The sequence below is a fragment of the Plectropomus leopardus genome, chromosome 22 (genome assembly GCF_008729295.1).
Source record: "Plectropomus leopardus isolate mb chromosome 22, YSFRI_Pleo_2.0, whole genome shotgun sequence".
Lineage (NCBI taxonomy): Eukaryota > Metazoa > Chordata > Actinopteri > Perciformes > Serranidae > Plectropomus > Plectropomus leopardus.
This window is the reverse complement of record NC_056484.1, coordinates 16,513,153-16,537,874: the sequence shown is the minus strand read 5'-3', so window position 1 is coordinate 16,537,874 and position 24,722 is coordinate 16,513,153. Positions and strand designations below refer to the sequence as shown.

General features: G+C 40.9%; 1 protein-coding gene across 1 annotated transcript; it reads left to right on the top strand.

Moving 5' to 3' along the window:
• Positions 1–350: 350 nt before the first annotated feature.
• Positions 351–24,332, top strand: kdm5a (lysine (K)-specific demethylase 5A). Its single transcript, XM_042511176.1, has 29 exons — positions 351–1,534; positions 2,260–2,337; positions 3,803–3,925; positions 4,102–4,272; positions 5,468–5,653; positions 6,584–6,662; positions 6,795–6,886; positions 6,972–7,130; positions 7,894–8,013; positions 8,187–8,345; positions 10,125–10,306; positions 10,504–10,666; positions 10,786–10,905; positions 10,997–11,191; positions 12,266–12,447; positions 12,603–12,727; positions 12,811–12,961; positions 13,120–13,240; positions 13,943–14,119; positions 14,209–14,387; positions 14,528–14,666; positions 15,325–15,504; positions 15,692–16,252; positions 16,395–16,553; positions 18,223–18,351; positions 18,445–18,592; positions 19,756–19,976; positions 20,158–20,634; positions 23,323–24,332. The coding sequence occupies exons 1-29, from the start codon at positions 1,388–1,390 to the stop codon at positions 23,671–23,673; spliced, it is 5,274 nt and encodes a 1,757-aa protein (XP_042367110.1). The 5' UTR covers positions 351–1,387; the 3' UTR covers positions 23,674–24,332.
• The last annotated feature ends 390 nt before the right edge of the window (positions 24,333–24,722 follow it).

Below are 24,722 nucleotides of genomic sequence, written 5' to 3'. Positions count from 1 at the left end.
GTTAGTCAATACATAAGTTAAATTACATGATAAATAAAATGTAGAGTAGATAAACAAAATCTAAATAAAAATAAATTAAACTGAAATGTGTAAAGAATCTAATCGTTTTTGCCAATTTGAAATTGCAGTTTTCAATTTTTAAGTTGTTGTCAAATATGTTTTAAAAACTGTCTCTAGAAATGTAAAAGGAAGGTAATTTTCCATGGTTGAATGGGTGCCTTGAGTTGTCTAGTCACACCATTGAAAAAAAAGTATGCTAATATTCCTACCATATCGTACGAGCAGAAGAAACTTAAGAGTTTTCTTGCTGCGAACTCGGAAGTAATAAAAAAAACGAGTGTTCTTGAAGGTATCACAACAGCTATCCCAACCTAGCTAGCTGTAGCTAGCACATTGGCTAATGCGGACACAAAACATACGGACGACGTTAAATCATACGGAAAGGACACCCGGTAAAACAAAGCAAAAGTTTTATAGCGCATTTTCTACGTGATTCCAATGAACCTAGTGGAGCCATGGCGGACTGTGTTTGTCAACCGACTTTCTCAGCTAATGTTAGCTGCGCAATGAGCAGCGGTAGCTAAGCTGATTTTAGCCAACCAAATTAGCCGTATGCTAGTTTACCATAGCCTCAAATGCCTCAATGAATGGGGGTTGCTCGACACCAGTAAACAATGTACACTTGCTACCACTAGCCGCCTCCTTGTTGTGGTCCTGGTACTTAGCTATCAGGTGCTCGAAGAAGTGGACGTAAAGTCGAGAATGTATTGAATGAAGCCCGGCGAGCGAGCGCGATTACGTTAGCTAATGAACATTACCAGCTAGCCGCAGGAGCTAGCCAACCGTGGATAACTTTGTTGGAAATGCATCATCACGAAGAAATCATGCATTACCCAGGTACATAGATAGCAACGTTAGCTTGCGTAACATAACATTGCAGTCAACATCATATCGTTCAGGCCGGGGTGTTTTGTATTTACAAACTTCTTTTCAAATTCTGCGATAATCCAAAGTCTTGCCTGTAGAGTTTATTTTGTGAAGTTGTAGGAATGATGGCGTTTCGGACTAACCCTGCCCTCCGTCCCAGGTAGGGGAGTGGTGGTGGAGACTCCCCGGCCTGGCCTGGCCCTCTGTTTACGGACGATGGGAAAACATTGATCATCAGCGGTTGTTGTATTTGTGCAAACCAGATTATGATTCGCCATCGCGGCTGGGATGCCCTGTCACTGGAGGTATTCGTGATTTAGGAGATTTGAAGGATCATGATGGACACGGAGGAAGTTCCCCAAGACGAGAATTATTGGAAATAACCATGGACTGTTGAGCTCAATTCGGTGCATTTTTAAAATAAAAAATAATTTTTAAAGACTGTTTCACTGGCACCAACATGTCTGCATTTGCTGAGTTCGTCCCCCCTCCTGAGTGTCCTGTTTTTGAGCCGAGTTGGGAGGATTTCTCGGATCCTTTAGGATTTATCAACAAGATCCGACCCATTGCAGAGAAAACGGGCATCTGCAAGATCCGACCCCCCGAGGTAAACTAACTTATAATACTAAACACTGCAAAAATATTGTATTGATGTTTGCAATGATTTGCTTATGCTCCTACGGAGGTGGTAGTGGTTTACTAAGGCCTGCGTAAATTTTGCGATAGGCAACGACATTACTAGTTGCCATTACTCTAATAGAGGTCAAATAAGGCTTAATTTCTTTGCTTTCCACCGCACATATTTTGCACTTCTTTGACACTGGGTTTTATTTACTGTTCAGAAAAGTTTTGGAAAGACAAAATAAATTCAACAGTTCCGGTTACAAGAAGTTCAGTCCAGTGATTGTTAGCTGCAAAGATGCGACATTGGGCCACATGCAGGCCTGGCCCTCCTGTCAGATCGTAAACACACAGTTATGTTATTATACATAGTTACACAAATAACCATTCCAGTGCGTTTAATTTTTTAATAGGACTATTAAATGTTGGGTTGTGTCTTTGTGGCAAGTTATGCTCAATACCTTCTCAAAATTGGAAGAATTATATACTTATTATGATAGCTTAACAATGGCATTCCTGTAAAAAATAGTCAAAACTGAGATGTAAAGACTGTGGTAATATTGTGAACAGTCATAACTTAAAAAAACTGCTTTTGTTTTTTTGGTTTTTTTTTCTTGAAAAACACTAATTTATTTAAAGTTATAGTATTGCTGCTATACATTTCCTCATTGTTGATGTTTTGTGACAAGGTATTCTTTTCTTGTCTATCAGGACTGGCAACCTCCGTTTGCCTGCGATGTACGCAACTTCCGCTTCACTCCTCGCGTACAAAGGCTGAATGAGCTTGAGGTGAGTTTGCCAAGGAGATGCATCAGCGATCAAAGCAGTAATCCTGAGTGAAGGTGTGTCTCAGGCATTACTTTGCATGTATGTCCTCTGGAAATTATTCTCATTGTAAATGTATATCGCCACACCTGGGAGAAACAAAGATACTGTCCATAAACATTTCTCTGTTTAAAGGAAGACTCCACCTGCAATATGACCTATTGCAAACCAGTTAGTCATGCCGTATTACCTTCAATTTTTGAAGAAAACTCCACGCTTAACAAGAGCAAAAATATATCTGTTCACAAACTCTTACACAACTCATGCAGCATAATTCAAGTCTCATAAATCCACTTTTAATGCTCATTTTTTCTTAAGCACATACATTTTCACTAAAACTTTATTATTTAAAACTGAACTGAAAGTATTCAGTGAAACTTATTTATGTTCTCTGTAAAGCCAGGCTCCAATACTAAGTTGTCTTCTTGTGTTTGAGAAGTATTGAGCACACAACTGGATAAATGAGACTTGGATTATACTGCACGAGTTGTGCGAGAGTTTGTAAACAGATGTTTTAAACAGTTTTGCTTTGTTAAATGTTGTCCCCAATCAATAAATCCATATGTTTGACGATGTGTGAAGTTTACTTCACATGTTCAAGGTAATGCAACATGATTAATCAATATACAAATAAGCCATTTTTTGGGTGAATTATTCCTTTTGAAGATTGTCATTAATGAACTCATCAATGCTACATACTAGGGGTCGACCGATGTTGGTTTTTCAGGGCCAATACCGATTATTAATCTTTAATGAGACCGATAACCGATATTTGGAACCAATATGAATTTACAATAAAAATGAAAATCTTTCTGTCAGTATTTAGAATTTGGAATATAACAAACTCCACCACAAATAACAAATGTTTAATTACAACTGAAATATTCATCATCATAATCAGCAAGTTCCCGGTAACTTTTTATAAAGTCAAGTTAAAATTAAATAATAAAATGATTAAATAAAATAGCTCCCTGAGGCTTCACAAAGTAAAAGTTCCTCCCACGATGACACTTTTTCCCCACTTTTGCATTAATTTATTTTATCTGCAATCAATAACATAAAATGCCAATCCAGATAACTGGCAAAATGCCAAATATCGGCCCCAATAATTGGCCAGGACAATTATTGTTGACCCCTACGATATACTCCTTAGATAGCAGCAGACTATTCAGACTGTCTCCACCTGCAATATGTTTTCTGTTTTCTACCTGTTGAGATTTGGATGTTTGTGGGTTTTTTTTAAGCCCTCTTCTCCTTTTTGTATCGTTTAACATATGTAAATCAGGACAGCTCTAATATGGGAGTTATACAGTTTCACTGTATGGTTGTGTATCAGAGTGCAGCCATTTAAACATAATTTTGCCTGAGGTGTTTATAACAGCAGAAAATGGGACCCCTTCATTTAGCATCCTCTCTCCTGTCTGTGCAGGCCCTCACTCGGGTTAGGCTCAACTTTCTGGATCAAATTGCAAAGTTCTGGGAGCTACAGGGATCCAAGACCCGATTCCCTCATGTGGAGAGAAAAGTTTTGGACCTCTATCAGCTAAGCAAGGTAAAACTACATCAGTTTGAATATTCTTTTATGCGCTGTTGTTTTTATTATTGATTATATAACATTGATTTTTAGCAAGATTACTTAAATTTCTTAATTTGCATTTGGCAGTTTAGTGTTGATTTTGTCCTTTCCTGCGGGTAAAAATGCTCATGTTGGATTCCTTTGTGCTTCAGATTGTGTCGTCAGAGGGCGGCTTTGAGATGGTGTGTAAAGAGAAGAGGTGGTCCAAAGTGGCCAGTCGGATGGGCTTTCCACCTGGGAAAGGCACCGGCTCACTGCTGCGCTCCCACTACGAGAGGATCCTTTATCCATACGAACTCTTCCAGTCTGGGGCCACGCTGACAGTGAGTGCGACTCATTTAACATAGATAACGCAGTTTGACCAAGCAGCCGCACAAATGAGAAAACCAAGCCCCTGACACGAATCAACATGTAAACACACTGTTGTTGTTAACCTGAATTTGTTAGGAATTTATCCATTTTGCACCACGGCACATGAAATATATAAAATACATTGTTTTAGATATATTGTACAGCAACTGTCTAAGTTGGAGTAAGTGGACATCTTGTGAGTGGATGTTGTTATTAATTTGTTACTTTACTTTTTATTCCACACTGGGGAAAATGTTTCTTGGCTGTTCCCAGTGTCTCCCAAATGTCAGTGTTGGATCGCTTCATACTGTGGCTCAACAACCAAAGCTGGTCTGACAAAATCAGACATGTTGGCAACAACTGTGGGCTGTATGTCACATTAATAATACCCCTGTTCCTTCAAAGCTTGGAACAGGCAGATTTTAAATCTTCCCAAACCAGGATTTCTCACACATTTATTTATTTATGGCGGCCCGCCTCAATATCAGCATTTTCCACTACATATTGATGTTCTATTTTTAAAGTTGGACCGTGGATTAGGAGAGCTGTTGGAACATATGTATATTTGGTTATTTAGAGCACCACACTCTTGGAGCACAAAGCATACTCTTGGCACAAAAGGAGCAGCAGAACATCAGGCACAGTGAAAGTGAAACTTAACTGTTGAATAATGCTTACAGAAATACAACATCCTGTTTCTTAGAACAACAGGGCTCTCATTTCAGAGTCCGTTTTTCCGTCCTACATTAGATGAAACTTGCTAAATTCTTTTAGAAATTTATGCAACCTTGGGGTCCAAGGCAATGGTCTAAAAGTGTGCTTTCACACTCCTCCTCTGCAGTTGCTCCTCTGATTTGATCTATCAATCTGATCTGATTATCTCTGATTGAGCTGAGTGATGGACAGATCAATTCTCCATTGTGCGACTCAAACTACACAAGGTGCTGCCGAGGAAAAACATCTCATGAAGAGTATCTTTTACGCCGCGCTCATAGCCACACAACAACATCTACATTCAGAGAGGGGACACACACACTCACACACACACAAAAAAAAACTAAAAAAGTTTTCTGACCAATCCGTCATCAGCTATTGTCACACATAGACTCTGAGTCTGTGGGAAGCACTGCCTAATTTGTGTTCACTTCACTTGTTTTGTCCTGTCAGGGCATTCAGCGGCTATACGAAGAGGGAGATGACGGGGAAGAGGTGGACGAGGGAGTTGGTGAGGAGGCAGTGGAAGAAGAGGAGCAAGATGAGGAGGAGGAGAAGGAGAAAGATGGGGAGGGCGATGCGCTGCAGACCAAAGAGCGGATTCTGCCTGAGAGACGCTCCAGGCGCCTGAAGTCTGAGGTAAATGGAATAAATTACAACTACAATGACGTATTGTGAAAAAATGTGTCATTTGTAGTTGTGAGACTGACTAGGATTTTATTTTTGGGCCAAGTTTATCTCAAAAGTGTAATAAGCATTTTTTAATTATTTGAAATATGGGCAAATTGGCTTGAATCCTTTCAAAAGTATGTGACAAGGCAATAAGCAACTTGGAAATGGTCCCAGAATAATCCCGAAAAAAAATTCCTAGAAAATCGCCTGAAAATGAGCTAAAAATAAAAAAAAAAGTAAATAAATAAATAAAGACAGAAAAAAGAAAAAATACTACTAGTACTATATTATTACTACTACAATCACCTCTTCTACTACTACAAAAAATAATAATAATATAGTTTTGTAAAAATAAATTAACATAGACTTATAAACATAGTTTTCTTGACAAATGTCCCCAGTTTTTTATAACGTGTAATAACCCCCATCTCCAGCTAATTTTCAGGCCAACTTTTCCTTCTTTTTTTTTTTTTTCCAATTTGCAGGACTTTTACTGTGAAGTTGCCCATTGCCTTTCCCCTGACGTTTTCAAAAGAAATCAAACAAATTTTCTCAGGTTTCAGAGGTGAAATGCTTGTGAAAGGTGCCTGAATGCATCAAAAAAAAGTGATGTCGATCCAGGTGCTAGAGGGTTCATTTTTCAACATTTGTTGAATGAACATTTTTAAAACATTACTGTGAGACCATAAATGTGTCCTTTTTATGTCACGTGTTTGATTTGAGTAATTTTTAAACAGTTTTTTTTTTATTCCTTTAACATTCACTCCTTTACTTTGAGGATCCATCTCCCTCCCCTTTTCTCATCTGTGAAGGAAATACTCCCCAGAGGCCGTCTAACATTTGGCTTTTTAGCAGGATCGCTCTGTTTCATAGGCTGCTGTTGTTGTTTTTCTCTAGAGGGAAAACAAGGAGCCAAAAGGCCTTAAGATCTTTGGTACAAGTCCCAAGATGGTCGGTTTGGAGATTGTTTCAGCTGGTAAGGATTATTTTCAGTTGACGTGTTTTTTTTTTTGTTTTTTTTTTTGTTTTTGTAGCAGACATTGAGCAATAAATTTGCAGCATTGCTGTGAGTGTTTCTATTTTCACACTGCTGCCTTTGTCCTTTCAGATGATGCATTCAACAAGAAGCAGCGTCACCTCAAAGCTCAGGCCTTCGCCATCAAAATGAGACCACGCAAGGAGACCCTGGAGGTCAACTTTGTGAGTACTAGTTCAACTGTTTGTTCTGTCTCGGGAAACTATTGGCGTGACCATCCCTGCTTGTTCTGTGGCACTGATCCCTCAGATTGACCTCTACCTCTGCCTGGTGTGTGGACGGGGCGATGAGGAGGACCGACTCCTGCTGTGTGATGGCTGTGACGACAGCTACCACACCTTCTGCCTGATCCCGCCTCTGCAGGACGTGCCCAAGGGGGACTGGCGCTGCCCTAAGTGTGTTGCCGAGGTAAGGCTTGAATGCTGCCGTCTGTCCAATTACAATCCTTAAAAAAAGACAAAACTTTTGAAACCTATTCCTTTCAAAAACATGAGAAGAAGGCAGTGAGAAACTGAAATTACCCCAAAAGTTAACAAGAATTTAGTAAAAAAAAAAAAAAAAAAAAAAAAAGTACATTAAAATTAGTTTAGATTACTTAACTTTAAGTTAGTGGGAAAAGAGAAAAAGGTTTCAAAAAATTATAATAATTTTGTGTAACATAATTTAAAATATGTAATAAGAGTAATAGATATAGCCAGAATAATTTTCCCATGTTTTTATTTATTTATTTTTTAAAAATCTTTTTCCCTAGACCTTTCCCCCCTTTTTTCAAATATGTATATATTGTTTCTAAATCTAATTTCTTGCAATTTGTGGAACATTTTTTTCACAAATTTCCTTTTTGCCTTTTTTGCATGTTTTTGAAAGAGCCCGAACCAATTTGCTCTGGGTTCAAAGGTCAAAATACTTCTGAAAGTCATCTGAAAGCAGCACAAAAAAAGTGATGTCCAGGTTTCAAAGCGTTAAATATATTACATCCATCACTTTCAGATCCTCACGTGTGCAAACGCATATGCAAAAACAAACATTCAGTCCAAAATGAATGATGTTGTACCGCTAAAGGATTATGTTCACCTAACAAATAACCGAAGTGATTAATGTTCTCATCTGTACATTACAAATTTTATCCTCTCATGCATAATGCATATGATGTAAATGTGTTTCCTCACAGGAGTGCAGTAAGCCCAGAGAGGCCTTTGGGTTCGAGCAGGCCGTGAGGGAGTACAGCCTCCAGAGCTTTGGAGAAATGGCCGACCACTTCAAGTCTGACTATTTCAACATGCCCGTTCACGTATGTAAAATCCACTCAGTGAATTCTGTGTATTGTTACACGGGTGTCCTTCTGTTATCTGGCTGTCTCACTTTCTGCTTCAACAGTTCAATGTTAAATGTGTTAACTCACAGGCTTTTTTCCTTGTTAAGAGAAGGCAGGGCGATTGAATTATCTCCACCTTGTGCCCACAGATGGTCCCCACAGAGCTGGTGGAGAAAGAGTTCTGGCGCCTGGTCAGCAGCATCGAGGAGGATGTCATCGTGGAGTACGGCGCCGACATCAGCTCCAAGGATGTGGGCAGTGGCTTTCCTGTAAGGGACGGTAAAAGGAGGCTACTGGGAGATGAGGAGGTGAGACAAATTGTGTACATTTCATCTCATGTTTATTTTTTCACATCTTTTCTCAGAATATGATAAAGGATGCACAATATCCGATATGCTACTCATTCGGCCGATTTTTTGATATATCCACTTTTTCCCCGCCTTCTGTACTGGAATTAACATCATCTTACGCAAACTCTTATCATGATGGCACACTAGAAGATGAATGCATAAAATGCAATGCTTTTTAATATATGTAATTTTCTTTCATTGTGCAAAACAAGAAAATACTTCAAGTTAGGTTTGATGTTTTTTACATGTTCACTTTGTCAAAAAAAAAAAAAAAAAAGTGGTTGGTGACATCGGCAGAAATCAGCATGTTGGCTGATTCCAGTATTTCATTTTAAAGCCAATATCGACCTACACCGCTGTCGTCCCAATATTATTTCGCATCCCTAAATATGTACTTATATTTTCTAGCAGAGCTGTATTATTGCTCTATAATTCTGACAAAGCGAAAAACACAGATGGAGTTGCAGGATTTGATAATAAACATGGAATCAGTTTTAACCTGCAAAATATAGTGGAAATTGCCAAAAATGTGCGTGCAATTCACAAAAATCAAGGTTTTACCTGCCATTATTTCTTCATTATTCATTTGGTATCATTTTCATGCTCAATATTTTTGTGTTGGTGTTTCACTGAGGGTGGGGCTCAGCTCCTCCACACACACCAGCACGTACACCAGGGCCAGTAAAGTTACTCTCAGCCAGCTGACCATGCAAGGGCATTTAAATAACCTTTCAGACGTTACTTTATGGGCAAAGTTTTTAACATGTCTTAACAACACGTTTTACCTACTGTGACTTTATTATACAGCAGCCACAGAGGTGCGGCTGAAGGCTAACTTTACTGCAGTGAAGCATGATCAGCCAAGCAGGGTCAAATCATCCTGTGCTCTTTAGGTCATCAAGAGGCAGTGCTGATGTTTTTGCCTAAAGCTAACCGTCACCCGCAACTCCGTGATCAAACTAGGTGCTGTTAAAGTTGGAGCGGCCCCATACTCTGACCTGTAAATGCAATTAAACGGCCCAGAATACACATCCGTTTTTCAGAAGAAGGTGTCAAAACTGTGTAAATACACATCAGGAGAAAGATCATTTGGACTGTTTGCACAGAAAGAATAAAACACGATGACTGCGTCCCTTACAAATTAAGAAGTCCTTCTAAATTTTGAGGAAAATTACTTTATTGTGTGATATGAATTTGCTGGGAAAAAAAATTGACAATGAATATTATTGGACCATTTAATCATGTGGAGGAGACCATCTGAGGCTAAGTCATCCGAAAACTGATATATATGAATATGTGAAGCTCAGATGTGAGGCTCTTTATTTTGCATAAGGATGACATATTTTGTTTTATAGGCTAATTAGGCAAGTAGTACTTGAGCACTTGCTTTGATAAAATAGAGTTTTATGCTGCGTTCAGCGTTTAACACAACCCTCCCCTCGCCAGCTCTGGTCGGTGATGTACGTCCCCATGTTACAGGTAGAGGCTACGCAGACATTGATCAACATCTGAGCTCAGTTCTGCTGATGATGATAGTTTATAAAATGTCCTATCTGTGCCAACTTCTGATGGAGACTCCCGTGTGTCTCAGAGACATTCCTTAAATCATTTTGTTCATCAGACTTCCATCTAATAGATCGCTTAAATGCTTTTCTCTTATTTTGTGGTGCCACATTAAGTAAAAACATACCAACTGCCCTTAAGTGAAAGAAAGCACTTTGTTTCCTCTCCTGTTAGGAATATGCCAACTCGGGCTGGAACCTGAATAACATGCCAGTGCTGGAGCAGTCAGTGCTCACCCACATCAACGTGGACATCTCGGGTATGAAGGTGCCCTGGCTTTATGTGGGCATGTGTTTCTCCTCATTCTGCTGGCACATCGAGGACCACTGGAGTTACTCCATCAACTTCCTGCACTGGTGAGACTTAACTACAATTCTGACATTTGCACGTTGTTGGAAACATAAATGACGTTATTAAAAGTAAATACTGGAAAAAGTAACAAGATTGAATTATTCATGCTCACAGAAAAACTAGCCTTATTCTGTTAAACCTGTGTGCCGCCCTGTAAAAGAGCATTGGTATCTTTAATGTTAATTTATTCTCTGTTCTTCAGGGGTGAACCGAAGACTTGGTATGGAGTGCCGGCCTCCGCAGCAGAGCAGCTGGAGGCCGTGATGAAGAAGTTGGCTCCGGAACTGTTTGACTCCCAACCCGACCTCCTCCATCAACTGGTCACCATCATGAATCCCAACGTCCTCATGGAGCACGGTGTCCCTGTATGTAGTCTGTTCCTCGATGTTCCGTTTAGTTGATGTCAGATCTGATTAGATATTGATCATGTGGTCCGTGTTGGCTTTTAATCACATAAAAAATTGTGCACATATCCCGTCCTCAGGTGTACAGGACAAATCAGTGTGCGGGGGAGTTTGTGGTGACCTTCCCCAGAGCCTATCACAGCGGCTTCAACCAGGGCTACAACTTTGCAGAGGCCGTAAACTTCTGCACCGCTGACTGGGTGAGGGCAAAGCACATACTTCTTCCTTTTGAAAAAAAAGGTTTTTACCTTCGAATGTGCATATTTATCTTTCACACATTTCGTTCCATAGTTACCTATGGGGCGTCAGTGTGTGGCCCATTACCGCCGCCTCCACCGCTACTGCGTCTTCTCCCATGAGGAGCTGTTGTGCAAGATGGCTGCTGATCCAGAGAGTCTGGACGTGGAGCTGGCTGCTGCTGTCTTTAAGGAAATGGGAGAAATGATGGAGGAGGAGACAAAACTCAGACAGGCTGTCCAAGAAAAAGTAATGTCTTTTTTTATGCATGTTGAAAGTGGGGGAGGTTAAGGGTCATCTGTCTTAGAACCTTTGCCTTATCTGTAGGTCAGTCAGGATTCTCATGGGTCCTTGAAGTCCTGGAAAGTTTGTGAATTTTAGGGAAAAAAATCTGGCCTTAGAAGTTTTGGAAAAAAGACATAAATAGACTAGGTCATTGAATGGCCTTGAATTGGTGTATTTTTGTGTGAGAATGGAAATTGAAATCCTTTTTACTTCTATTCTGTGTTTTTATGCCTCAGCGCCGGAGATAACTGTGGAAGGAGGCATTATGTTTTTGGGTTGTCCGTCTGTCCCATTCTCGTGAATGTGATATCTTTAGAAAGCAGTGCAGGAATTTCTTCATATTTGGCACAAACGTCCTCTTACACTCAAAGGTTGACTGAGTAGATTTTAGTGGCTATAGGTCAAAAGTCAAGGCCACTGACCTTGTCTATCTAGTTCTTGTGAACATGATATTTAGAAAAAACCTTGAAGTATTTTTTTCAAATTTGGCACAAATGTCCACTTGGACTTTCAGCAAATTGAGGTTTATGTAACAGAGGTCAATAGGCTACCTTTCGCTGTCTTCATATGTGTCTTCCGCAGTTGCCTTATTGTTTCATGTGTAATCTGCTGCTTAAAAGTGTGATTGTCACATGCATGCATGAATGATTGAAGTCGAATGATGCTGGTTAAATGGTCATAAACAAACGAAAAGCGAAACCTCAGCTACGCATGGAAAATGGGGATTCCAGGACTTGTGGTTCACTAAATACATTCACTAAGATTGGCCTGTTTAAGATAGCAGGAAATCAGTATGGATTGATGCACACAGGATATCACCTTGCAAATTAACAATAAATAACAAAAATAACAAAAAAATGTCTTAAACTATGCCTTATTGGGTTCTTGAATTTAGGGGAATTTGGCCTGAAAAGTCCCTCAGTTAGACGTTTAAGAAGGTGTGGGAACCCTGTTTAATACAACAGCCTCAAATTGAAAGCTTTGTGTTTCACAGTGTGTTAAGAGATTGCATCATCAGTTCTCTCTCCTCATCCGCAGGGGGTGCTGTCCTCAGAGCAAGAGGTCTTTGAACTTCTACCTGACGATGAGCGCCAGTGTCACAAGTGCAAGACCACTTGTTTCCTGTCCGCACTGACTTGTCCCTGCAGCCCTGAACGACTGGTTTGTCTCAACCATGCAGCAGATCTCTGCGACTGTCCTCTCGGCAACAAGTGTCTCCGGTTAGAGAAAATTTGTTTTATGGACAAAACAAATAAAGTCTAACAAAACAAATATGTAAAACTCATGGGCAAGAAATCTAATTTGTCACAGTCTCAACATTTACTTGTACACTTGCACCATATTCTGAAGTAGATATCTGCATGATACGTTTCAGGTATCGCTATGATCTGGAAGAGTTTCCAGCCATGTTGTACGGGGTGAAGACACGAGCTCAGTCTTATGACACGTGGGCAAAGAGGGTCACAGAAGCCTTGGCTGCTGACCAGAAGAACAAGAAAGGTTTTTGTTCTTAAATACTATAAGATATGCACATGTTGTTCATCTCTTTGGGCCATTGCATGATTGTTTTGTGTGTCTCACAGATCTGATTGAGCTCAAGGTTTTGCTGGAGGATGCAGAGGACAGGAAGTATCCTGAGAAAGCTTTGTTCCGTCGCCTGAGGGAGATGGTTAAAGAGGCGGAGACCTGCTCCTCTGTTGCTCAGCTGCTGCTCAGCCGCAAACAGAGGCACAGGTCAGTGGACATGAATAGAATAAGCTTTAATGTAACCCCACAAAAAAGCATTTTACTGACAAGCTAACTTTTTTTTTTTTCTTTTTAAATCAGCGCTGTATCTGCTCAGGTTCAAAGTCAAATTTAACTGTCACACTTTTTCCCATGTGTGTCTGCAGCAGCCGTCTGCGCTCTGAGAGCAGTCGTAATCGCACCAAACTGACAGTGGATGAGCTCAAGGCCTTCGTAGATCAGCTTTATAGGCTGCCATGCATCATCAGCCAGGCCCGGCAAGTCAAAGTGAGTTCCTGCTATATCTGCTTACCCATGAGATACAGTTCACACCGTATTCTTCATGCCCCCACACCGGAGACAGCCATGGCTAGAGGCAATATGATTTTGGGTTGCCTGTCAGTCCATCTTTTCATCCTTCCGCCCCATTCTCAAAAATAAAAAACACCCTGAATGGATATATTTGAATTTGGCACAAACATCCTCTTGGATTCAATAATGAATTTATTAGATTTTGGTGGTCAAAGGTCAAGGTCACTGTGACCTCATCTGACTTATTCTTGTGACAGTGGTATCTCAAGAACACCGTATGATTTTTTTCAATTTTGGCACGAAGGACCACTTGGACTCAAGGATAGAATTATTAGATTTTGGTGGTCAAAAGTCACTGTGACCTCTCAAAACATGTTCTGGGCCATAATTCATTCGCAAAATTTTACACAAATGTCTTACAGAATAAGATAATGAAGTGATGATATTTTACATATTTTCATGTCTACTGGAGACATTTTGTCAGACACTGAAGTGGTGACACTCATCTTGGGTGTCCGCTTTGAAACTGTGCTGATTTTATAGATCTTCAGTGCTGCTGAGTTGAAGACGAGTGTGAAGTATCCGCGTTTGTCAAACATGGACGTAAATTTTAAGTGCAACTTGACTTGTTTGCGGTTCCTTGACTCCCAATGTGCCTGTCACCTCCCGTGTCTCTAGGAGTTACTGGAGAATGTGGAGGACTTCCACGAGCGAGCTCAGGTGGCACTGTCGGACGAGATGCCAGATTCCTCCAAGCTTCAGGCACTACTGGACCTGGGCAGCGGTCTGGATGTGGAGCTGCCAGAGCTGCCTCGACTGAAACAGGAGCTCCAGCAGGCCCGCTGGCTTGATGAGGTGGGGCTCTCACCCACGACCTGTATGTGAAATTTGTCAGGAGTTGTTGTAATTGTGTCCTCATGTAACTTGTGCCGTCCTTATCTCAGGTGCGTGTCACCTTGGCCGAGCCTCACCGCGTAACCCTGGAGCTGATGAAGAGGTTGATAGACTCAGGGGTGGGCCTGGCTCCCCACCATGCCGTGGAGAAGGCCATGGCCGAGCTGCAAGAGATCCTGACAGTCTCAGAGAGATGGGAGGATAAGGCCCGCGCCTGCCTGCAGGCCAGGTAAAGCTGCAAATCATACACATTTGCAAATATTTCATGTGGATGTTTGCACCTCAACTGCTGCTACTTTGAAAAAATGTTTAAAAAGCCTTTAGTCATGCTGGATCATGTCACATCGGTCTGTCATTTAAAAACCCCAGGCCTCGACACAGTATGGTGACCTTGGAGAGCATCGTGCTGGAAGCTAGGAACATCCCAGCGTACCTTCCTAATATCCTGGCCCTCCGAGAGGCCCTACAGAAGGCCAAGGAGTGGACGTCCAAGGTGGAAGCCATTCAGGTACTGTCTATGTGTACACTGTGTCATTTAGAAGTTTATTTATCCATATCTAAAGCCATGTGTCCTCGTGTGGGTCTTTTATTGAGCCATAAGCTGCTTTTACACAGAGATCACACTACAGGGCTGCAACGAAGTCCCCCCTTTATACCGCCCCTGCACTTTTACACAGAACCAACCAACAACAGTATCACGATCAAATGAGGCATGTTGGGCATGACGTGTGACACACGTGTGTCACATAAAACATATGCATTGGCAACACTTTCTTAACAATAACAAAGGCATAACACGTCAATCACGATCATTTACCTTCTCTGAGTACGGCAGCTGATCTCGTCCTTTGAATTAACCATTGTGCTAACTGCTGCTTTTTAAATCTGCTGTTGGGGTCACATGCGTAAACACGTCAAAATGTCACACTCATGGTCACGTCTTTCCGGCTTTGCGCTTGACACAGACCTCATTTCAGGGCTGTTACTACCACCCTGTCCCCCCTTTCCGCAGTCGGACATTATATACAGAATGGCATGATGGCATGATATTACCGCCTTGAACAGGCAGTGTAAATGCAGCTTTAGTCGGGGTCTTCTTGCTCTGAATGAGGGCACCATTTAAAATGTCACTAACCTCTCTCCTCCTGTGTGTCCACCTCACACAGAGTGGCAGTAGCTATGCTTACCTGGAGCAGCTGGAGAGCCTGCTTGCCAGGGGTCGCTCCATTCCTGTTCGGCTTGATCCGCTGGCCCAGGTGGAGTCTCAGGTGGCTGCAGCTCGAGCCTGGAGGGAGAGGACCGCTCGCACCTTCCTCAAGAAGAACTCCACGTACACACTGCTCCAGGTGGGTCACCGTGAGAAAAGTTGATGTATAATTTAAAATATTCAGTTGAAACAGCGTATATTGTGCGTTTGCTTGACTTAAAGGCAAATGAATGAAGTGCAGGCGCTGAGGTGTCTCAAGATCACATTTTCTTCTGTAACGTCAAGGTTTGGTGAGCTCTTATTTTCCTGTGTGCATATTTTGTCAGGTCCTCAGTCCTCGTGTGGACATCGGGGTCTACGGCAACAGCAAAAGCAAGAGGAAACGCGTCAAGGAGCTCATGGAGAAGGAGCGAGGAGGCTTTGACCCAGACGCCCTGAGCGACCTTGAGGAGGGCCTCGAAGAAGTACGAGACCCTTCCATCGTTGTAGCAGCCTTCAAAGCCAAAGAGCAGAAAGAAGTAGAGGCCATCCACTCACTCCGCGCTGCCAATTTAGCCAAGATGGCCATGGCCGACCGCATCGAGGAGGTCAAATTCTGCCTGTGTCGAAAGACGGCCAGCGGCTTCATGTTGCAGTGCGAGCTTTGTAAGGACTGGTTCCACGGAGCGTGTGTGCCTCTGCCTAAGACGGGATCTCAGAAGAAGCTGGGAGTGGGTTGGCAGAGCAATAGCAAAGACTCCAAATTCCTGTGTCCTCTGTGTCAGCGGTCGAGGAGGCCGAGGTTAGAGACCATCCTGTCGCTGTTGGTGTCACTGCAGAAGCTGCCGGTGCGCCTTCCAGAAGGAGAAGCCCTCCAGTGTTTGACAGAGAGGGCAATGAGCTGGCAGGTATGCATAAAAATGACAACACTGCTTTTAACTTCTCATGTACAACTAATACTTTACTCTATTTTGAACACTTCATTTCCACAATTTGCTTTTGATCTCAACCAAACACGCATTCTTACGCTGGTCTTAACTGTCACACCAGGACAGAGCGCGTCAAGCTCTGGCCACGGAGGAGCTGTCCTCAGCTCTGGCAAAGCTGTCTGTGCTGAGCCAGCGCATGGTGGAGCAGGCTGCTCGGGAGAAAACTGAGAAGATCATCAACGCTGAGCTGCAAAAAGCTGCTGCCAACCCTGACCTGCAGGTACTGTAGAATTTCATTTTAATTGATTTTACATTATTGTAATCACAATGCAAAAAGAGAGACTCTAGGAATCCTGTTTGGAGGTGCAGGTTGTAGCTGTTGTGGTGGTTTCTTTAGGGGTTTTGGATGTAAGTATGGAATGCACCAGCAGTGGGCACTAATGTGCAAACATGAAATACACCCAAAGACTGTGAGGCTAAAATGTGAAGAAATGGGGGTAATTACAGATGAAAGATGCCAGTCAAATTTCTCATAGATCTAATAAAGCATTTTATCTTACTTTTATCTTATTTTATTTAATTCTGCTTTTTTAATGTGTGAGGCTAAGCATTTCGCTATTTTATTTAGCATCAAGCTGTTTAAATTTTTTTCTTTTAAAGAGAAGATGCATATATGGTTTTGGTTAACCTCAAACTGAATGTGAGGCATTGTGGGACTAGAAAAACTTATGTTTTGTTTAATTCAGTGAAGAAGTTAAATTTTAAAAGGACTATATGCTCAGATTATGAAAATATTTTGGATCCCAGTAAATATGAGAAACATTAGTGACACTGAATGCAAATTTTTATGCCTCCATGCTGGCAAACAGCCTTGGCCAAAAGGCATCATGTTTTCAGTCTATATGTCCGTCCATTCATCCTGTTCTTGCAGTATCTCAAGAGCGCCTTGAGAAATTTGCATCAAATTTGGCACAAACATTCACTTTGTATCCAGAAAGAGCTGGTTTGATTTTGGCAGTCAAAGATCAGGGTCACCGTGGCCTTATCAGTCTTATTCTTGTGAAAGCAATATCTCAAGAACGCCTTCAGGGAATTTTCTCAATTTGGCACAAATGTGCAAAAAGGTTGAACAACATACTGATTAAAATTTGGTGTGGTGTCACCATGACCTCACAAAATTATAGTTTTTATTTTATTTTATCATAATTTCAAGACAGTGGAAAGTGTTTAGAATGATCACGCTTACATTGATTAGCTGCTTAATAGTCTGCTTACAGTGTTTATCTTAGGTCTTATATATATAATATCTGGAAAAAATGTAAAACTACAGTAATTTGTTTCTTTTTTCACGCTTTCTTTGCCTCACGGTAACCCATCCTCTTCAAACTGCCTACTTGAGGCTGGTGTTGCATGCGCATTGAAACGTGACGGGAACAAAGAAGGTCACTTTCTCACTATGAAAAATGTAATTTCATCAAATCTTTTGACAAACTGACAAAAATCAAAAGTCAGTGAAATCCTCACCATACTTTGTGTAGTCTATTTGAACAATTAGAAACAGTCACGGCTGCTAGTGATGGAGACGGAAAACAAATGCACAGGTGGAAAATACTACCAAAATTAAACAATATTATTTTGAAACGCTGTGAAATTCTATAAATAGCAAAGCTGTCAGTTTTGTAACTTTGTATTCATGTTAAATTATACAAAAGTGAATTAGATCTGCATGAGCAATTAAGAAAAAAAAGAACTTTCTAAATAGTCATCCGCTTAAAGTGATGAATTTGATTTGGACATCTGTGATCACTATACTAAACACTATATCGCTGTTTCCGCTGTGTTTGCTGACATGTTTATGTGTGTGTAGCATGAAGGGACTACAGCTTATATTTCAGTGTGTTGTAAAATGACAAATAAATGCAACCTTGCATGTTTCTGTTCTTCATCAGGGCCACATCCAGACTTTTCAGCAGTCCGGTTTCAGCAGAGCCGCCTCACCTCGCCAGTCCGTGGACTACGATGACGAGGAGACCGACTCAGACGAGGACATCAGGGAGACTTATGGTTATGACATGAAGGTACGAGAGGCAAATGATGCTGTTCAAGCTGCCTGTAAGCAAGCAGGATTTATTTTTTAAATTTCTTCCCTGTTGGTGTCTGCTTCGTTGCAGGATCCAGGCGAGGTGAAGCCGTACCTGTTCTGTGACGAGGAGATTCCTGTGAAGTCAGAGGAGGTGGTCAGTCACATGTGGCCGACTGCTACGCCCTCTTTCTGCGCCGAACATGCCTACTCCTCAGCCTCCAAGTCCTGTGTGCAAAGTGAGGCCACATTTAAGATTACTTGACTCTGCCAAACCATCATCCCCTGTTTTTGTTTTTTTTGCACAGATGATTCAACAGGGTTAACACGGTCATGAAATTCCTAGTAAAGTTATAACATTTAAAAAAGTGTTTTCCAGCCCTGGAAATGATTTGGAATTAACAGAAATATTAGGAAAAGTTATGAATTTACTTATCTTCTCCTTTTTTTTAAAATATCCTCATAAAAATCCCAAAACACGCTACACAAAATCCGTTCTTTGTTTGACTTTTTTGAAATCTAACACTGCGCTATCATACAGAACAGACAGTCATTACCAAGCTTAAGAAATGTGATGTCACATTTTTGATTGATTGGTTTTTATTGAAATATTTATTTCAGACAAGTTTTTCTTTTCCTCTTTTTTTCCCTAAGACCATAAATGTACAAACCAGCAAAGAATAGTGCATAAAAAAAAGAATGAAACTGAAAAAAAAGAAACAGTCAAATCCAATGTTCGAAAAGGAGTAGGAAGAAATGTAAATGTTATCTGATCCCACCCCCTCTCCATTTTTCATTACTAATAAATCTACATATGCTTCCTTACTTAAAAAAGTTAACTCTTGAATACAAAAATAAATAGAAATGAAATGCATATGCACACACATTCACACAAATATGCATGTATACTGTATATATATATACATAAACATACAAATATTCTGTATGTCATTGTAACCAAATATGCCCTAAAAAATAGAATGAAAATTACAAACTTTTGGAGAGAAACAGGAAAGTGACAGCAATCAACACTTATTTATTACGGTAACCTCAATGCTCAGCTTCAGGCAAGGTCACAAAAAAATTAGTAGACATGTCTATAAAACAAACGGTTGTTTTAACCACAAACAAATGCATACAAACCTGTCAAATTATAATCCAAACATAAATATAAATGCACTGACAACTCATTTACAGGATCTTTAAACTACTTAAACAAAGTCATGGAAATGGTGTAAAATATTTTGAAAAAGTTGTAAAAAAGTCTTGAAAATCCTTTGGTTAAAATGTATGGGAACCCTGATTCAAGGACAGCTATTATTTTGAGGACTTTGTGGACTGAGAGATTCCAGTGATGTATGTGTGCCTTCATCATCTTATAGTCAAGATGTTTACCTTTCAGACCTGGGCACGCCCAGAAAGCAGCCCAGGAAGACCCCGCTAGTCCCTCGCAGCCTGGAGCCGCCAGTGCTCGAGTTGTCCCCGCAGGCTAAGGCCCAGCTGGAGGAGCTGATGATGCTGGGAGACTTGCTGGAGGTGTCCCTGGATGAGACCCAGCACATCTGGAGGATCCTGCAGGCCACGCATCCCCCCTCTGAGGAGAGATTCCTGCAGGTCATGGAGGTAGGGAGGTCGTCCATTATGCAACCGGATTGCGCAGCTGGAACCCGTGGCAAAGACCAAAAATTGGGTTTGAATCAATGGCTTGTGTTGGTTCTGAGTTTTGTTAATTGATGCATAGATGCAGGTCAAATAAGTGCAGAAGCACAAATTGAATTTCTCTTTTCACCTTCCTTTTCCACAGCCTGACGACTCGCTGATGGAGAAGCCTCTGAAGCTCAAGCTGAAGGATTCGGAGAAGAAGAGGAAACGGAAGTTAGAAAGAGCCGAGCACCACCACATGCTGATGGCCGCTGCCGCCGCCGCAGGAGGAGCTTCGACAATGGGCGAAATGCGACCAGCCAAGTCCAAAGAGCTGAAAAGGGTGGGACTGGAGCTGGGTCTTGGGGGCAAACCCAAGAAGAAGAAACTCAAACTCAACCTGGAAAAGAACCGGGAGATGAAGCAGCTCGCCAAACGGTTAGCCAAGGAGGAGAAGGAGAGGAAGAGGAAGGAGAAGGCAGCGGCCAAGGCAGAGGCCATCAGGGAGGGACTGGAGAAGAGGAAGGAGAAGAAGATCCTCGACATTCCCTCCAAGTACGACTGGTCCGGGGCTGAGGACTCCAACGACGAGAATGCTGTGTGTGCAGCCAAGAACTGCCAGAGACCCTGTAAAGATAAGGTGAGGACATTGTCTTTGGCCTCTTTCAGTACCTGTCAAAAATATTTTTTCCTGAATATTGTGATTTGATTATGAAATATGTCTTTTCCCGTAAATATGGGTTTCACTGCAGTAGACTGAGATTGTGTTGTCAGGAGGTGGTGTTGCAGTCAAAGAGGCACAAGGGGGATATCGTAGATGAATGATAAACACAGCTACAGATTAGCATTTAACAGAGGTCAAAGGCAACCATGTGACTGTGCACCTTTTAAAAACTCAAAGTTCTGTATGTTTTCAATTTTTTTTGAACATTATACGCCAGGTATTTGCCAAAATTCATATGATAATTATCTCAGCACATCTAATATTAACATTTTTGCCACATTATTAAAATCACATTGTAAAATGTTGCACTCCCTTATGTCTCATTTAGTCAAGAACTGCAGTTGATTATTTACATTTTTTGAATAATTCTCCAATTATTTCCTTGATTAAAGGTGCACTCAGCCATTGTTTTTCTGTCAAATTCACTAAATTTGCCCCTGTGGTCTGCTAGCTGTAGGTTCTGTGTGCACGCTGAAAAAAGATCAGGTGTTCATACACAGCTTTTATTGTAATAATAAGATGTAAATACCAGAAGGGATATTACCTGCGTTTAGTACAGTAATATATAACAGGGTAAGAAATAAATAATTTCTTTACTTGCCCGAACAAAATTCTTTACCTTTGAGACGCGGAAACCAGAATTTGCACATGCAAACCAAAGACAATTTTTCTACTTTTTGCATGTAAAATAATAAATAATAATAATAATAATAAAGTGAAATAAATACTGTTAGAATATCTTTAAACTAAGTACTGTTACAATAACGTTAAATAAATTACTAGTACTTATATAATAACATTAAACAGTTTACTGTTATAATAAAGTTCAATAAAGTACTGTTATGATAAGGTTAAAGTACTATTAAAATAATGTTTAAGTACTGTTACAATAACATCAAACAAAGTACTGTTGTAACTAAGTAAAATAAAATACTGTGCTTTTATTCGGAAGCACCTTGCTCTTCTTGCGCTGGAAGTGTTGATGTTTTTGACATGATCTCGAGGCGGTTGGCAGTTAGCTGAAAGTGAAACCATTTAAAGCAGAGCCATTCAAATTTAGGACTTATTCACTGTGAGCTTTTTGTGTCTGCGAGAGGGAGAAAGCTGAAACACCTAAGCAGATCTCACGGCGGTGGCTTAAATATAGGTGAAACTTTTATGTCGATGTATGAGATACGGTTATTTGATAAATCCCTCATGGAACAAGCCACAATACATCGTGTATAACTGATGTGTTTCCCACTCCTGTTTCCACGTTCTGTATCTTTTCTGTCATAAAAATGTCTGTGAAGTTGTGAATATCGGTCCTGCTAGCAGTGCCATTATCAATGATCCTTTGGCGTAATGAGGATTTTATCAAGGCTCAATAATAACGTATTTCTTCCTTTATTTATTTGGATCCTCATTAGCCGCTATCAGAGTAGCAGCAGCTCTTCCAGGGCGCCGCAAGAATAAAAATTACACCATAAAATAGAGCAAATGTAGAATTTAAAAGCCAAATTCATTCTGCATTTTAAAATCCCCTCCAGTGCGGACTGACCTAATGGAAACAGACATGATGCCGTGTTAAACTGAAGCTTTTTCTTGGACCTCGCCGTGCTGTTCGCCGACCACGATGTTGACCTTGTCAGTTAGATTCTTCTCAACCCTCTTTAGTAACGTCCCCGCCGCACTGCGCTGAAAGAGGCACTGAATTCTGGTCAATAGATATTTTTCATGCAAAGTTTAAACAGCCAGGTGTCTCTCTCTCTGTGGATGACACAGGATATTTTGGGTTTTTTTGCCAAGTTAATAACAAACACTTTTTGAAATGAACATCATGGAACTTTATTGAATATCAACAGCTGATAACAGCACTGGAACACCTTAAAGAGAGTTACACATAACGTATTAACACCGCAGCGGTCATTTTCGGAGACAGCACTGCAGACCAAGACTGTCCGCAGAGTTAACCAGTTGCCAGTTTCCTTCACCTGTGTGTCCACAGGGCAGCCAATCAGAGCCGAGGAAATGGTAGGCTCGCTCTTCTGTGATGTGATGAAATTATGAAGGTGCTGCTCTAAAGTTGCACCTGAAGTTGGCTTAATTAAAAGCCATCTGGTGTTATTAAGATGGAGATTGTGTATTTTTTCAGCTGTCTCTTCTCACAAAATGGGCATTGATGCTTAAATAAGTTGCTTTGATTTAGAGTCTTTGTTTTGCTTTATTAAATCTGTAACAACAATCAGAGGAGGAAATGAGGATGAAGAGAAGCAAAGGGTGTTGGAGAAGGATTTTTGTCATTGATTGTGCACGAGCGGCCCATTTTTTTTTTTTATTCTACAGGAAATTGGCTGACTCCTTAGTGCTGTGAAAAACAAACACATCATGTTTTGGCTCTTTGCTCTAGTACATTACATCAATCAAACAATGACTGACTTGTATCTTTAACGTGTGCTGTTAAAAATTACACACAAATCATGTTTTTCTTGAATTTTGTTTTGTAACTGCCACGTGTTTTTTTTTTTTTTTTCAATTATTGGCACGATGTTTCCTGGTGTTGTCCTTTATCTTTTGTCACATGTCACCATTTGTTTGCCTGTGTGTGCCTGTGCTTATTTCCAGGTGGACTGGGTGCAGTGTGATGGCGGCTGCGATGAGTGGTTCCACCAGGTGTGTGTGGGCGTTTCGTGCGAAATGGCCGAGAATGAGGACTACATCTGCGTGGACTGCTCCCGGAAGGCTGCCGGGATGAGCGGTGGAAGCGGCGGCGGCGACGGAGCAGGGATGACCGTGGAGGAGGTGGCAGAGGAGAGCGTGGTAGTGCTGTCGACGTCGATGTGCAGCGTGCAGAGTCTGCCTGCAGCATCCGTTGTGGCATCGTGGTCTCACACGTCCTCTGCCTCTCATCTAAACCCAGCAGCTTCACACCAGCAGCAGCAGCAGCAGCAGCAAGAGCCTCAGCAGGGCAGTTAGCGCTTAAACACAGTCTAGGACTGAGTTTGAATAACACAAAAGCTAGTGTCCAGGTTAGCGTTTCCACCTCTCAACCTGTAAGACTGTATCAGAGGGAAAGAGCAGCCCTTTATGAACGAGCGCGGAAGAAGAGGGACGAACCAGGGGCATTTCTGTAACTGCCTGGATTATAGAGCACAAGAAGGAGAGAACTTCACCCAGAAGACAGAGCAGGAAAGAGTCCTCCCGTCATAGTGTGGCTGTTAAAAGGGTTGTTAGTACACACACAAGACTTAGTCCTCCTACAGCAGTTTTAGGTCTAGAAACATCCACCAGCTACTTCCTGGTCCTCCTCTGAACAATAACACGTCATTGGTACACTTACTTACAGGTCAAACACCAAACTTACTCCAGCTGTTGTGTTCAGTGCAAACAGGCAAATAAACAAATGTATCCCCAGTCGTGTTAAACTGGACGTCCTGAACCTCTGCCCTCTGCCCTCCGTCTGGCCCGTCAGTAACATCTCAATATGTAGGACTCCAGACTAGGAAACACAAATGGTTGTAATGTAGTGGAATTATTTATAATGTACATACTTTTAAGCAATTAAACAAATGGATTGTGGCTTTTTTTGTTTTGTTTTCTCACCTTTAATAAACTATTCCTAGTCAAATGATTAATAATTGTAATGTTTTTTGTTGTTTTTTTTAATTGGTGTTCACAAATGTTTTTGTTGCTGTTGTTTTTTAAGTGGTCTGTTTTGTACGGAAGCCCTAAGACGCAAGCGAGTATTGTTTTTATGTGGTGATTTTATGAAAGAAAAAAACCCATCTGTGAAACAGATCAAGACATTTTTTTTAAGGATTATTTTTTTGTGAACTGATTCTTTTTTATTTATTTATTTTTTTCATCTTTTTTTATTATATATATATATATATATATATATATATATATAAAATTATTTTTATTTTTTTTACACATTTTAACAACTACCTTGGCTATATGACATTTTTCTGCAACATTTAATTTGATTTTTTTAAATATATTTTTTTAATTTAAGTTTATTTAAT